The following is a 13,749-nucleotide window of genomic DNA, read 5'->3' on the forward strand; positions in this document are numbered from 1 at the left end:
CGGCCCGTTTTGACATCATCGATGCGTTGTGACTCACATGCAGTCTTGTGCCATTTCGGTTATTCAAATGAGGAGCCATGGTTTCCCGGACTTTGGGAAGAGAATATCAGGTTTCCCGTCCCGTGACCACAGATTACTGACCTGGATGATAGACTGGGTCCTGCGAATCAATTTGCACCAACTCAAAATGTCAGCTATAAAATATTTAAAACCCTATTCCAGGCAGCGTCAGCTGTAGTGCTATATTCCCTTCTGTATAACATTATTTCTTCTTGCACCCCACTGGATGGTTTATATAGCTAGTCTTCTGTAGGGAGGATTTAAAGCGAATGTTCTTGTTTGTGGATGCCCTGTAATAGTTTTGCCACTCACACAATAGTTAACAAGAAAGTACTAATTTAAAACACATATTACTCCGTGGTTAACCATGTCTTCTATTTTCATTCTTGGACATAAGAATGCTCTGAAACCTCTCCTGATTCATTGATACAGGGAATCCTGTGGCCACAGAAATGTTATCAGAACATCCTTTATTGTCTGAACCATCCTCTGTGAGCTTCTATAACTGGATGTCAAATGCAGTGGGTAATAGAGGCAGTGTGGTACACGAGTCACCCCTGATCAAGTCTGGACACAACAGTCTTCCAACAGGTATTGACACTGAGGTTCTTTCGGAACATTGCTTAGACCAAGATTGTCCACCTACGAGTAGTGTAAAAGTTGAACGAGCCATTCACAGTGATGTAATGTGAAGCAAGTCACGGATAAATAGCATTAGAATAAATCGAATATCACATTACTGCTATCATACGTAAGCAGTATGATATGACAGATAGACGTTGATGGAGAATTACCTAGAAAAGAGGCAACTAAAAGGCCTATTGTTGGATTCATGGGGAACAATTCCTGATTCTCTACACCTTTCAGTAAATTGTCTAATTGTTTTCTGTGAACATTGTCATGCATCATCATACATAATCCATTTATGTGTTTTATCACTTTTGTCTTTGTGTACTACATTTCAATATGTCCGTTCTTTAAATCTATAAATACTGCAATGAATAGGAGCACTTTTCTGCCACAGTTGTCTTAGGACAGAGATCTGCACTTTTGGTTGACAGCAAAGGTCTATTTAGGGGAACCTGTCACCAGGAAAATGCAGTCTAATCTGTAAGCAACATGTTTTAGAGCAGGGGAGCAGAGTACGGTCGGGTGACCTCCGAGTATTTACGACAGATCGGAGATTTAGTTTTCATCGCGGCAGTTGAATGATTTACAGCTACTACCTAGGGGCCTCCCTTTCCACGCACGGCAGCAGCAGGTTGGTGTACGTTACATCTGATATTCCCTGTCTCATCCCCATTTGCCATGTGGCAGGCATAACTTGGGCTCAGTCTCTCACATACACATATGGGACCTCCCGGAATAATATTTAATTCGTATTTGTGTTGATGAGCCGTTCTGGGGTTAGTCACTATATAGCGCCTGCATTGGACACCTGGTTTATATAGTTAAATTTACTGCTTGAACCTCCCTGCTGTCTGCTAATTACTTTGGAGCTCTCTCCCTGGTGTAGTCGCCCACTTATTGTTATAACTATACTCCATGATTAGACTGTATATTGGGCTAACATTTTTTATTTGCTATACCCTTACAAGTTTATATATATATATATATATTTATATATATATATATATATATATATATATATATATATATTTGTATGGTTCCTCGGCATACTATTACTGATTTGCTCCTCATCTGATGGTTGTATTCGTGCGTGGCACTAGGTCTGCCTCTCCCTTTTCTATTGTATCTTTTGTACTTTGGTTTTATTGTGGTATTTATGTGTAATATTTTAGAGTTTCTCTCAATAAAATTGTTATATTTTAGCTCTTGTGTCCATCTTCTTCTCGGTTTTCTATTGTATTAATTATGGCGGAGCATTTACGTTGATTGCCCTTTGTATAGGTTTATTTACCTAGGCTGAGTACATGTGAGGGTTGCCTAGCAATCAGGCAACCCCCACATGTACTCAGCCTGGTTAGTAGCTGTATATCGTTCAGCTGCCACAATGAAAACTAAATCTCCGATCAGTCATAAATACTCGGAGGTCACCCGACCGTGTTCGGGAAAACCAGAGCAACGAGTACACTCGCTCATCACTATTAGTGTCCCCTTGTTTTATTACATGGTGCGTGCAGATTAGAGTGCATTTTCCTGGTGACGGGTTCCTCTTAAGGTTAAAGGGTTTATCCGGGAGTGAAGAATTGATGACCTATCCATATTATAGGTCATAAGAATGAGATAGTGGGGGTTCTGACATTCAGTTGTGCCCGTAACTAAGTGCTGTATGAAGTGGAACTCCGCAGCTTAGAACATTGCTTATTGGCCATTGCCGAGTACTGCACTGTATCTCCTACTGCTTTTATCCAGCCACTGAGTGAATTTCAGGTGATCACTGGGGTGATCAATTATACAGTATATTGATATATTGATGACCTATACTATGGATGGGTCTTCAATATTTCAATCCTGGACAAACCCTTTAAAGGTGTTTTCCACCCACCCCAGATCAAGCGTTTGGCACGCAGTTCAGCTTGCTGAATACTAAGATTGAATGGAACATTCAGAGAAATGGATGAGAATCTAGTCAGAACGTGACCACAAGTATGTACATATCATACTTGCTGTCACGTGATGATCACTTGAAGCAGCTAGTAAAGCCGAGTTCTAACTGCATATATTTCTCAGAGACTTCATTGGGGGACACGGGAACCATGGGTTATATGGTGCCACATGGAGGCTAACAATATGAATGCATGTTCATAAAAAAATCTGACTTCTCCCCTACAGCCTACACCTGGCCAGCCATAACCCAGCTATTTAGTTTAGCTTAATGTTATAAGGCGTTGGCCTTTTTGATTAGGTTGGTCTGAATGGGAATAAGGAATTAGGGCCTTAGACATCACTTTTTCACATTTTCATTTAGAAAGCCTCTTGTCTGTAAGTGAAGACATTTTGGCAGTGCTCCTATGATGTTATACCCCTTTCTAATGTTTTCTTCAACCAAGGATGACTCCAAAGGGCGAGGTTCCTGCCTTCGCTGTCCTTGTCCAACTGAACTTTACTTGTAGGCCGTAGTTCAAGACTGCCTGCTTGAGCATGGTGAACTTGGGTCCACCCTATTAGCACCCTATTAGGAATCTCATTCTAGTCTTGGATGGTCTTCAGCCCTCTTTCCTTTAGCCAGTTGGAAATATCTCTCCAGCAGAGTGATTTAGTTCCTTGTAACAATCTATTCCATCGGGTGAGGCTCCGAGTGGTCTTTCTCCTTCTCCGAAAAAGTGTAGTTTTGCATTCGACATCCCCTTTTCTCCCTAGCTTGTTCTCAGCTTTCCATCTTAATGAGGAGATTGCTCTCTTTCCTTAAAGCACTTTATCTGTCACCTGAGAGGTTCTTACATAATCTGACGTACTAAGAGCTGTACATCTCTACCTACCTTTCACAGCTTTGTTCGGATGCCTTAATGTCCATCCCATCTTCTCTTGCAGAGGTTTGCCCACCTCTAGGGTTATCATTGGTTTTGATCTACCCCCACAGAAGTTCTTGCTAAGCTAGAGCGCCCCTGCCAGGGCACAGCTTGCTCCCCTTTGTCATAGAAGCCTTCTAGGTTAAGACATCTGTTCTTCTATAGTGCTGCTCCTACTTCAGTCCACATCTTTTCAGAGCTCTTACTTTTGCGTCTATGTATTCAGGTCTTAGAAGACAGGTACTACAAGCAGCAGTTGCTTGGGTGATAGTCTAATGGATTGCTATTTTTCCTTCTGCAGTACTGGTATTAGTTTTCCCACCCCAAGGACTGCTTTACTTTCCGAGAATTGAAGATTTTTGCTACTCATCTTAAAATTTTCTCGTAACCTGTATTGGAGGACACATCACCCTCCCTTGTTAAGGGGTTCTTGGTTTTGCACCTCTTAATGCTTTTTACTAACCGAATAGCTGGGTGTTGGCTGGCAAGGTGTAGGCTTTTGAGGAGGACTCAGCTTTTTTTTGTCCTAAGATATATACTTAGCGTCAGCCTCGGGTTGGCAGCGTATAACCCATGGTTCTTGTGCCCCCCAATAAAGGCTATGAGAAAGAGATATTACACTGAGTTCCAAAAATCTTAATATTGCACACCACCAGTATTCAGCAAGCTACGTTGCTTGCCAGAAGTTTGCCCTGGGGTGAAAAACTTGTTTAAGTAAAATGTTTATGTATAAATTAGGATTGGCAACAGTTGATTTTAAGAAAGATGGGTTGTACTAAACTACATATGATTTACCAAAATAATTAATGACAACTCCTCAACCTGAGGTTTATTGACATCCAAGCTCACAGAGTACAGTGCCTTGAAATAGTATTTATACCACATGAACTTTTCCACATTTTTTCACCTTACACCCACAAACTTAAATGTATTTTATTATGATTTTATGTGCTACAACAAGAAAAAGGAGCAAGTATTTGTCAAGTGTAAAAAAAATTATCCTTGGTTTTCTAAATATTTTAGAAATATAAATCCTAAAATTGTGATGTGCATTTGTATTCAGTCCCTCTGAGCCAATACTTTGTAGGACCACCTTTCGCTGCAATTACTGCAGCTAGCCTTTTGGGGTTCAATGGGATTTAGGTTTGGACTTTGACTGGTCCATTCAAACACATGAAGATGCTTTGATCTAAACCATTCCTTTGTAGCTCTGGCAGTATGTTTGGAATCGTTGTCCTGCTGGACGGAGAACCTATGCCCCTATGGTTTTTGCAGCTTCTAATAGGTTGTTCTCCAGGATTGCCCTGTATTTCGCTCCATCAATCTTCCAATTATCTCTGACCAGTTGGCCTGTCTTTGCTAAAGAAAAGCATTCCCACCGCAAGATGCTGCCACCACCATGTTTGACAGTGGGGATGGTGTTTCCATGGTGATTTGCAGTGCTTGTTTTCTGCCGTACATAGCATTTTACATTTAGTCTCAAAACTTCTACTTTGGTCTCATCTAACCAGAGCACCTTCTTCCACATGCTAGCTGTGTCCTGTACATTGCTTTTTGCAAACTGCAAATAGAACTTCTCAAGGCTTGCTTTAAAAAATTGCTTTCTTTTTTGCTGCAATACTATAAAGGCCAGATATGTGGAGTATATAATAATAGTTGTCTTGTGGATCTCTACAGAACCTCCAGAGTAACCAGGGGCCTCTTGGATGCTTCTATAATTGGTACTCTATTTGCTTGGGATGTCAGTTTAGATGGACTGCCATGTCTAAGTAGGTTTGCTTTTGTGCCATACTCCTTCCATGTTTGTATGATTGACTGAGCTGTGCTTTATGAGATGTTCAGAGCTTGGGCTATTTTTATAAGCTAGCCCTACTTTTTGCTTTTCCACAACGTTATCCCTGACTTGTCTGGTGTGTTCCTTTGTTTTCATGATGTTTCATCTCTAATCTTCTCAAACATACCTCTTATGTCTTCACACAACAGCTGCAGTTATGCTAAGACTAAATTACACCCAGATTGACTCTATTTAATAATTATGAGACTTATGGAGGTAATTGGGCACTCAAGATTTTGTTTAGTGGTTTTAGGCTACACGGGGCTGAATACAAATGGACATTACAATTTTCAGATTTATATTTTTTAAAATATTTTAAAAATCATGTATCATTTCCTTTACACTTAACAAATATTAGCTACTTAGTGTTGATATATCAAATAAAATTCCAATAAAACACATTTAAGTTTGTCGGCGTAATGTGGAAAAGTTCACCGGTATGAATATTTTTTCAAGGCACTATATATAACATGTTTATTTCTGTGGCCTATACCCCTTTGAGAAAGTACACGTTAGGCTTCTTTCACACTTCAGTTGTTTGGCATCAGTCTGCTCCGACATAGTGACGGATCCGTCACAATTGTTGAGAAAACGGTTCTAACGGATCCGTTTTTTTAATGGATCCGTTACTTGGGGGTTGTCAGGGAAAATTATCTACTTTTTGGAGCATGCGCAATTGGAAAAGCGGATTGGGGCGACGGATCCGTCAAAATGACGGTCGCGACGGATCCGTTGCCCATAGGCGGCCATTCTATAGAATGGCGGACATGACGGATCCGTCGCGAACCGCCATTTCGGCGTAGACAAAAAACGTTATAATGTCCGTCAATGTCTAGATGACGTCTGCCAAATCTCGACGGATCCGTCACATGGCGGATGGAACGGACGACCATCCGCCACAATCCCTCACTAATGTATGTCTACGGGAAAATAGCGGATCTGCCAAAATAAAATGGCGGATCCGCTATTTGAGGAAAATGGCGGTTTTAGACTGACGCCAAAATACTGAAGTGTGAAAGAGGCCTTAGATTACAGACTGCCATTGTGTATCAGATTGAGACAAACAAATTTTACAGTGTGTTAATGTTTTTTCTCTTTATTAGTTATCCTAAAGAAAATGTAATTTGTCATTTTAGGAACTACACATAACCTGCCGACTATCCCATCAGCGTCTGACTTCAATACGGTCCTGTCCAGTGAACAAAACACATTGGATGGAACCCATTCTCAGCACAGCAGTAGCCAAGACGATATAGCTGGAATCGAAGAGGGCAACCAAGGATTTCCTGCAGTCCAGCTTGCAGATGCACAGGTGGAATAGAAAAAATATCATTTTATAACATTTTTGAGTCACTGTTGGTTGAATGACTTTACTTCTAAGGTTTTTAGTATCCATTTTTACCAGCACTGTGCCATTGTAGTATCTGATTATTTTATTTTATTTTTTTTTTAAATAAGAAAAACATTAAATGGACCCATTCACTCGCATTTGGTGAGTTTGATCAATGACTCAGACCAAAAAGGAACATGTCTCTTTTTCTTGTGTATGTGAAACAGTTTATAGTCTATGTATAATTGGTGCTTGTTCTTTCAGAAACACAGAACCTATACTTGAAAATTAGATATGTGAATGAGCGCTTACTCATCTGCAAATTTTTGAGGCACGATGCTGCTTGCAGACTGTTAGTAGCAAAATATGGACATGCTTTTCTTTTTTCACTGTGGGGCATGGCTGCCCTATAAAAAAAAAAAAAAACATTTTCAAATAATTAGATTTTTGCAATGTTTGGAGTTTGGTGTGCTTATCAAAATTCAGCATGTAGATGGCATTCTTTTTTCACAGACATTCTTATACCATAGACCTTAGAATATCACTTTAAAATCCGAACTTGAGGCATTTGCTACTTGAGTTTTAACACCATAGCAATAATTCTTTGTGAACCTAACCATTGGTAAAAGGTCTCCAATATTCATTTTCTTATACTAAGGCATTTCTCTGACTCTACTCTTTCACAGGTGGTTTTCAAGCCTCTGCTCAGTCATACAGGCATCCAGGCACAAGACGTCGTACCTCTCAGCTATAGGATGTATTTTGGGGAACACTTGTCCTTCTCTGGCACACTAGACTGTCTTAGAGCTGACATAGTAGATTCTGATACATCAAAGGAAAGAAGAAGTAAAAGAGCCAGAAGGTTTGTTTCTTCATTAATGTGATTGTCTTCAAATCTGACACAGAGACAAGGTTTTTGCACTGCGCATTTGTTGATAAGTATGATATGAGATATTTTTTCTTTTTAGACTATTTCATTTACTTTTATTTATTTAATGTTGTAGGCAAGGAGCCATAAATCTACCTCCTCTTGAATTCAAACCAGCTTTAATGCTGGAAACCTTCAGCATTAATGCAGTGATAATGGAAAAGTCTATGTGCACCCCCCAGAATTCTACCAGTGCTCTCTCCTTCCATGATCTCAGCAAGAGATACTACAATACCTTTCACTGCAACTTTACCATCTCATGCCAATCCATCAGTCAGCACGTAGACATGGCTTTGGTACGGCTTATACATCAGTTCAGTACTATGATTGACGATATCAAAGCAACACAGACTGATATCAAACTAAACAGATATACAGCCGGTTCAGCTTCACCAACACCTACCTTCAAGACGAGAAAACACAGGGACTTTCGCTCCTCAGATTTCAGCCGTAGTTCTCGAGGCAGTTTAAATGGTGGTGCCAGGGTTAATAATATAAAGAACAAAAGGGCAAACAATGATGCCAACAAAAAGGAAACTAGGAACAAAAGCTCTTTGGGAAGGTCAGAGAGAAGAACCTCCAAGGTGTCCCGAAAAGGCTCAAAAGATGCGGTAGACCATATGGCAATACATATGGATGACTCTGACTCCATAACTGTGTCTGAACAAAGTGAGCCGTCAGCCGAGTGCTGGCAGAACATGTACAAGCTGCTCAACTTTTACTCTTTAATCTCTGACCCCACTGGATTTTTGGAAAAGTCCTCGGAACCACTTGGTCCAGCAGGTAAGCAAACTGAACTGCATATTGCTTCCTGGCTCACATTTATGTGTTTCAAACACTGCAGTCATTTGTAAGACTTGACCTACATGGAAGTGAGTTTTATATATTTTGTAATGTCACATGGGTATTCAGTTAACCCTTTCTCCTTTTTTAAATAATCCCCAGGAGGGAGGAGTCCGTCGGAGCCCACATGCAAAGTGGTGTTTGAGAATGAACAGGACAGCAACAGCTTGAACAGAAGTCAAAGAAAGCGCAGCTTGGTTGCAGCTGAACCCCAGCACGTTACCTTGATTGTGTTCGGAATCGGCATGGTTAATCGCACCCACCTAGAAGCTGATATTGGGGGTCTGACAATGGAATCTGAGCTCAAAAGGATTCATGGGAGTTTTACCCTAAAGGAAAAAATGAAAGGTATTGTTCTGAATGCTGACAGCATGTGTTCATTTGTATTTTGTTTAGGCTATGTTCACATCTATTTAGGTGACTTTGAGGAGACATTTTTACAGAAGAAAATGGTGCTACCAAATTTTTTTCTTTCAAAACGATACCCCCGAAAAACCCTGTGTGTACCCCATTACAAATAAATTTACTCTGTTGGATACCACGGGTATTCCATCATTAATGTGCTGCTTCTTGTCACAATGTCATACAGTTTTAAATTTTTACTGTTATATATATAGTATTAATATTTTCTTGCAATTATCTATAGATTTATTTTTTTTGTCATTTGTGCCTTTACTTATTTTTCCCTCAAATTAGTCTAAATAACTATTGGCTTTTAACTGCCTATATTTGTGTTTAGATGTTCTGCATCAAAAAATGACTGAAACATGTGCAACAGCCCATATTGGTGGTGTAAACATTGTTCTTCTGGAAGGCATTACCCCAAATATTCAGTAAGTTTGATTATGTCTTATTTATGGTATATTTAATAATGTTATTAATGGGAATAGGTTTTAGATGGCACTAGGGGCATGTCAATGGACTCAGGAGAAGCCATCCAAGTGCACTGACGCCCCCAATGCACTTCCAGCCTGATTTGCATGTTGCTTCTACGGTATGGCGGGCATATCGGATCGATACACAAAAGTTGTCTTTTTCATTAAAGGTTTTAGCACCTGTACTGTCATATCACTACTTTACAATGTGAAAATGTGCTGACAGGTTCCCTTTGAGTTCTTTTCTAATACTGCACCGATGAATACTAAGCTGTGACAAGTGTCTGAGCTGGGTTTTTCACTTAGAACCCAGATAACTAAATTTGAGCCTGTCTGCTCAAAATGACAGTTTAAGCTAAGCACATAGCCTTGTAGGAGGCATAGCCCCTAGTACTGTTAGATCTCAGTGCAGTCAGCGGTCACTTCTGGAAAGCCATCACTGGCAATCTAAAGGGTGGGAGGCAGGGACGCATGCAACACCTGTGGAGGTAACTAAACTAAAATGCTTGAGCACGCCAAGGTGGCACCAACCTAATTTGCATGTGAGAATAATCAACATTTTATGGCAAACAGAGGATGCCATTTAAAAAAAAAAAAATAAAGGCACAATTTTGATAGGGGCTATATTCCTTACAAGGCTACATGGGCTCACAGACTTCCTTTAAGCAGTTGAGAGCGATTTCTGTAGGTTCATGACGCAAGACCATGATTTCAGTTTTGTAGAGAAAGTGGATCACACCTATGTTATGCTTGTATACACCTCTTTATCTCCAACAGGGAATACAGTTGTGCAGCGTCGTTGGTATTTTTTTAATCTGCATTTTATTTGTAAGTGAAATTCTGGACAAAGTTTTATAGTTGGTAAAATAGAGCTACAAGGGCCTTTAGTTCTTTTACTTTGATCCATCAAGCGGAAATTTCTAATTAACGCTTTACACTACCTTAACTCCTTACCATTACATCCATGCTTTTTTTTCATTAGTGACCAGAGCTCCTTAAAAATTCAAAAATAAATAAAGACTGGTTAAAACTACGTATGTACCCTAAATGTATGTGCACACGTTGCAGATTTGCCTGCGGATCCGCAGCGGATTGGATGCTGCGTATTCGCAGCAGTTTTCCATCCGGTGTACAGTACCATGTAAACCTATGGAAAACAAAATCCACAGTGTACATGCTGCGGAAAAAAACTCACGGAAACGCTGCGGTTTATTTTCCGCAGCATGTCAATTCTTTGTGCGGATTCCGCAGCATTTTCCACCTGTTCCTCAATAGGAATCCGCAGGTGTTAAAACGCAGGTGAAATCCTCAGAAAAAACGCTGGAAATCCGCGGGTAATCCTCAAGCAAACTGCAGTGCGTTTTACCTGCAGATTTTTCAAAAACGGAGTGGAAAAATTCGCACAGAAATTCGCAACCTGGGCAAAAGTGTTATCAATGAAAACGCCTTTCTAAAAATAATCCCTCTATCAGCTTCTTCGACCGAAGTATAAAAGCGTTACGAGTCTAAAAAAAAAAAAAAGTAACCCAAACCAAAATTTGTACATTTTTTTCAAACATTTGATTTTGTTATTCACCATTTAAATAAAATATTAAACTCTATGTAAGTTTGGAATTGCTGTAATACTGAAGATTCATATTGTCATTCTTTTTATACAATGAACTCCGTAAAAACAAAACATAACAAACCATGGCAGGATTGCACTTTATTTTCACCATTTTATATCACTTGGAATTTTTTTGTAAGATTAATTGGACTCATTTAAAGCTGTAAATTGTCCTATAAAAGTTTTCATACTACTATGTCGCTGGAAAAAAAAGAAAAACTTATTGATCTGTAAAGAAGGGACGGGGAAAAAAATAAAAGCACAGAATTGAATAATCACCTAGTTCTGAACCTCTTCCTGAGTGCCGACAGTACACAATGGCACTTGCTGGAATTTCAGTGCTTAAGTCCTATAGTGGAACTGCACATAAAATAAAAAAAAGTTTAAATAACAATAAAAGAAATCTTTTAAGTAAAAATAAAAAACACCGTTCTTCCATTGTATTTTAGCACACAAAATTGACATTATTCCCTTTATTATGTTCGTATCAAACTTTTTTATCTCACTCATAGCTGTATAAAAAAAGTAAAAAGAAAAAGTATGGAGAATAAAAAGTGATAAAAAAACGCACCTGCTCTAAGATCATAAAAATAATATCTTGTCCTGCAAAAACAAAGTCTTTTTTTTCTATTGACAGAAAAAAAAAAACGAGAAGGCTCTTAAAATTTAGCGACACAGAAAAAATTATTTAAAAAAAAACAAAAACTAAATTTATTGTGCACAATTGGTAAAACATAAAATAACTATAAATGTGATCTCATCAGATGCGTATCAGCTGCTATTTACACCCTTGCGGTGAATGGCTCTGCCAAGGAAAAGAATAAAAAGTTATCACTCTCAGAATATGGTGACCTAAGGGTACTTTCACACTAGCGTTTTTTGTAAATCCGTCACAATGCGTCGTTTTGCAGAAAAAACGCACCCTGCAAAAGTGCTTGCAGGATGCGTTTTTTCTCCATAGACTTCTATTGGCGACGCATTTGCGACGGATTTGCACACTTCGCATCCGTCTTGCGACGAATGCGTCGTGCTTTGGCGGACCGTCGGGAAAAAAAAAACCCTACATGTAACGTTTTTTTCTCCCGACGGACCGCTTTTTCCGACCGCGCATGCGCGGCGGGAACTCCGCCCCCACCTCCCCACACCTTACAATGGGGCAGCGGATGCGCCGGAAAAATGCATCCGCTGCACCCATTGTGCAAAGCGTTAAACGCTAGCGTCGGAATCTCTCCCCGACACATTGCGACGGGGAGATTCCGACGCTAGTGTGAAAGAAGCCTAAAAAACATGTTTTATAGAAAAAGTATGTCTTCTGTGTAAAAGCAGTAAAACCTTAAAAAATAATTTATATCACCATAGTGACCTTCAGAATACAGTTAGCATGTTATTTATGCTGAACGGTGAGCAGCGTAAGGGTACTTTCACACTAGCGTTTTTTGTAAATCCGTCACAATGCGTCGTTTTGCAGAAAAAACGCATCCTGCAAAAGTGCTTGCAGGATGCGTTTTTTCCCCATAGACTTCTATTGGCGACGCATTTGCGACAGATTTGCACACTTCGCATCCGTCTTGCGACGGATGCGTCGTGCTTTGGCGGACCGTCGGGAAAAAAAAACCCTACATGTAACGTTTTTTTTTCCCGACGGACCGCTTTTTCCGACTACGCATGCGCGGCCGGAACTCCGCCCCCACCTCCCCGCACCTTACAATGGGGCAGCGGATGCGCCGGAAAAATGCATCCGCTGCACCCATTGTGCAAAGCGTTAAACGCTAGCGTCGGAATCTCTCCCCGACGCATTGCGACGGGGAGATTCCGACGCTATTGTGAAAGAAGCCTTATAGGAACCCTAGAAACAATGTATAATTTCAGTTTTTCCAGTCCTTACTCCCTACAATCTTGGCTTCTCAGCAAGTACATTTGAAAATAGCAAAAATTGCATTGAAAATTACCACTTGGCTGAGCCACGGATTGTAAAAGACAGACATATCACAAATGTACTCCCTTTACACACCTTTATAGAAAGTCTAGGAGTACAAAAGCGGTAGAACAACGCAGCTTACCACACTTTCCTATACCTATACAAAAAGTATGGCTTTCACAAACTATAAGCATAGTTGTACCACGTCTGACCATTACTGTTTGTGGCTTTATATTTGAATACATAAGCCCTCTCATTATAAAATGAATTAACTATAAAACTGCTACTCATTGTTATATTCCTAGATGAATACCCTGACAAGGTTTAGTTTCCAAAATGGGCGCACTTGTCTGGGGTTTCACCTGTACTGTTTGCTGCTTCAGGGGCCTTGATAAAGCAACATGACGACCAAAGCCAATTCAGCTCCAAATACCAAAAGTTAGTCTTTCTGTTCTGAGCCCAACAGTTTGCCAAAACAGAACTTTGCGTCTACATATATGGCATTGCTGTGTTGGGGGGAATCTGCTTAACAACTTAAAGGGTGGTTGTCTCGAATGGCACAAGCTGGGCACAACATATTGACCACTAAAATGGCATATCTATGGAAAAAAATAATTTTTCATTGTGGTGTCAAAATGGCCAATACCCTTCTTGCTAAATGCCTTAAGTGCTGTAGTTTCCAAAATGTAATCCATTTTTTTTTTTTATATTTTGCTGTTTCACCTCAGAGTCTCTAAAATCGTCATCCTGCATTATGTAAATCACCAATTTAGGCCTCATGGGCACGGTTCTGTTTCACACCATAGTTATATTGTATGTTCAAGCAATGCATTAGGGGAACCTGCACAGCATCTCTAAAATCAGGAGACCCAGCATAATAAC

General features: G+C 39.9%; 1 protein-coding gene across 15 annotated transcripts in view; it reads left to right on the forward strand.

Moving 5' to 3' along the window:
• BLTP1 (bridge-like lipid transfer protein family member 1) overlaps positions 1 to 13,749 on the forward strand; it is a 381,731-nt gene that overhangs the window by 252,288 nt on the left and 115,694 nt on the right. For 14 of the 15 annotated variants that reach the window (XM_069743891.1, XM_069743894.1, XM_069743897.1 and 11 more), the window contains exons 43-48: positions 493 to 651; positions 6,504 to 6,679; positions 7,384 to 7,559; positions 7,702 to 8,408; positions 8,571 to 8,816; positions 9,208 to 9,301. In XM_069743891.1, coding sequence (XP_069599992.1) covers positions 493 to 651; positions 6,504 to 6,679; positions 7,384 to 7,559; positions 7,702 to 8,408; positions 8,571 to 8,816; positions 9,208 to 9,301 — 1,558 coding nt within the window. The remainder of the gene's footprint in view (positions 1 to 492; positions 652 to 6,503; positions 6,680 to 7,383; positions 7,560 to 7,701; positions 8,409 to 8,570; positions 8,817 to 9,207; positions 9,302 to 13,749) is intronic. The other variant, XM_069743900.1, reaches the window with a different exon arrangement.

Source organism: Ranitomeya imitator, chromosome 1, assembly GCF_032444005.1.
Source record: "Ranitomeya imitator isolate aRanImi1 chromosome 1, aRanImi1.pri, whole genome shotgun sequence".
NCBI lineage: Eukaryota > Metazoa > Chordata > Amphibia > Anura > Dendrobatidae > Ranitomeya > Ranitomeya imitator.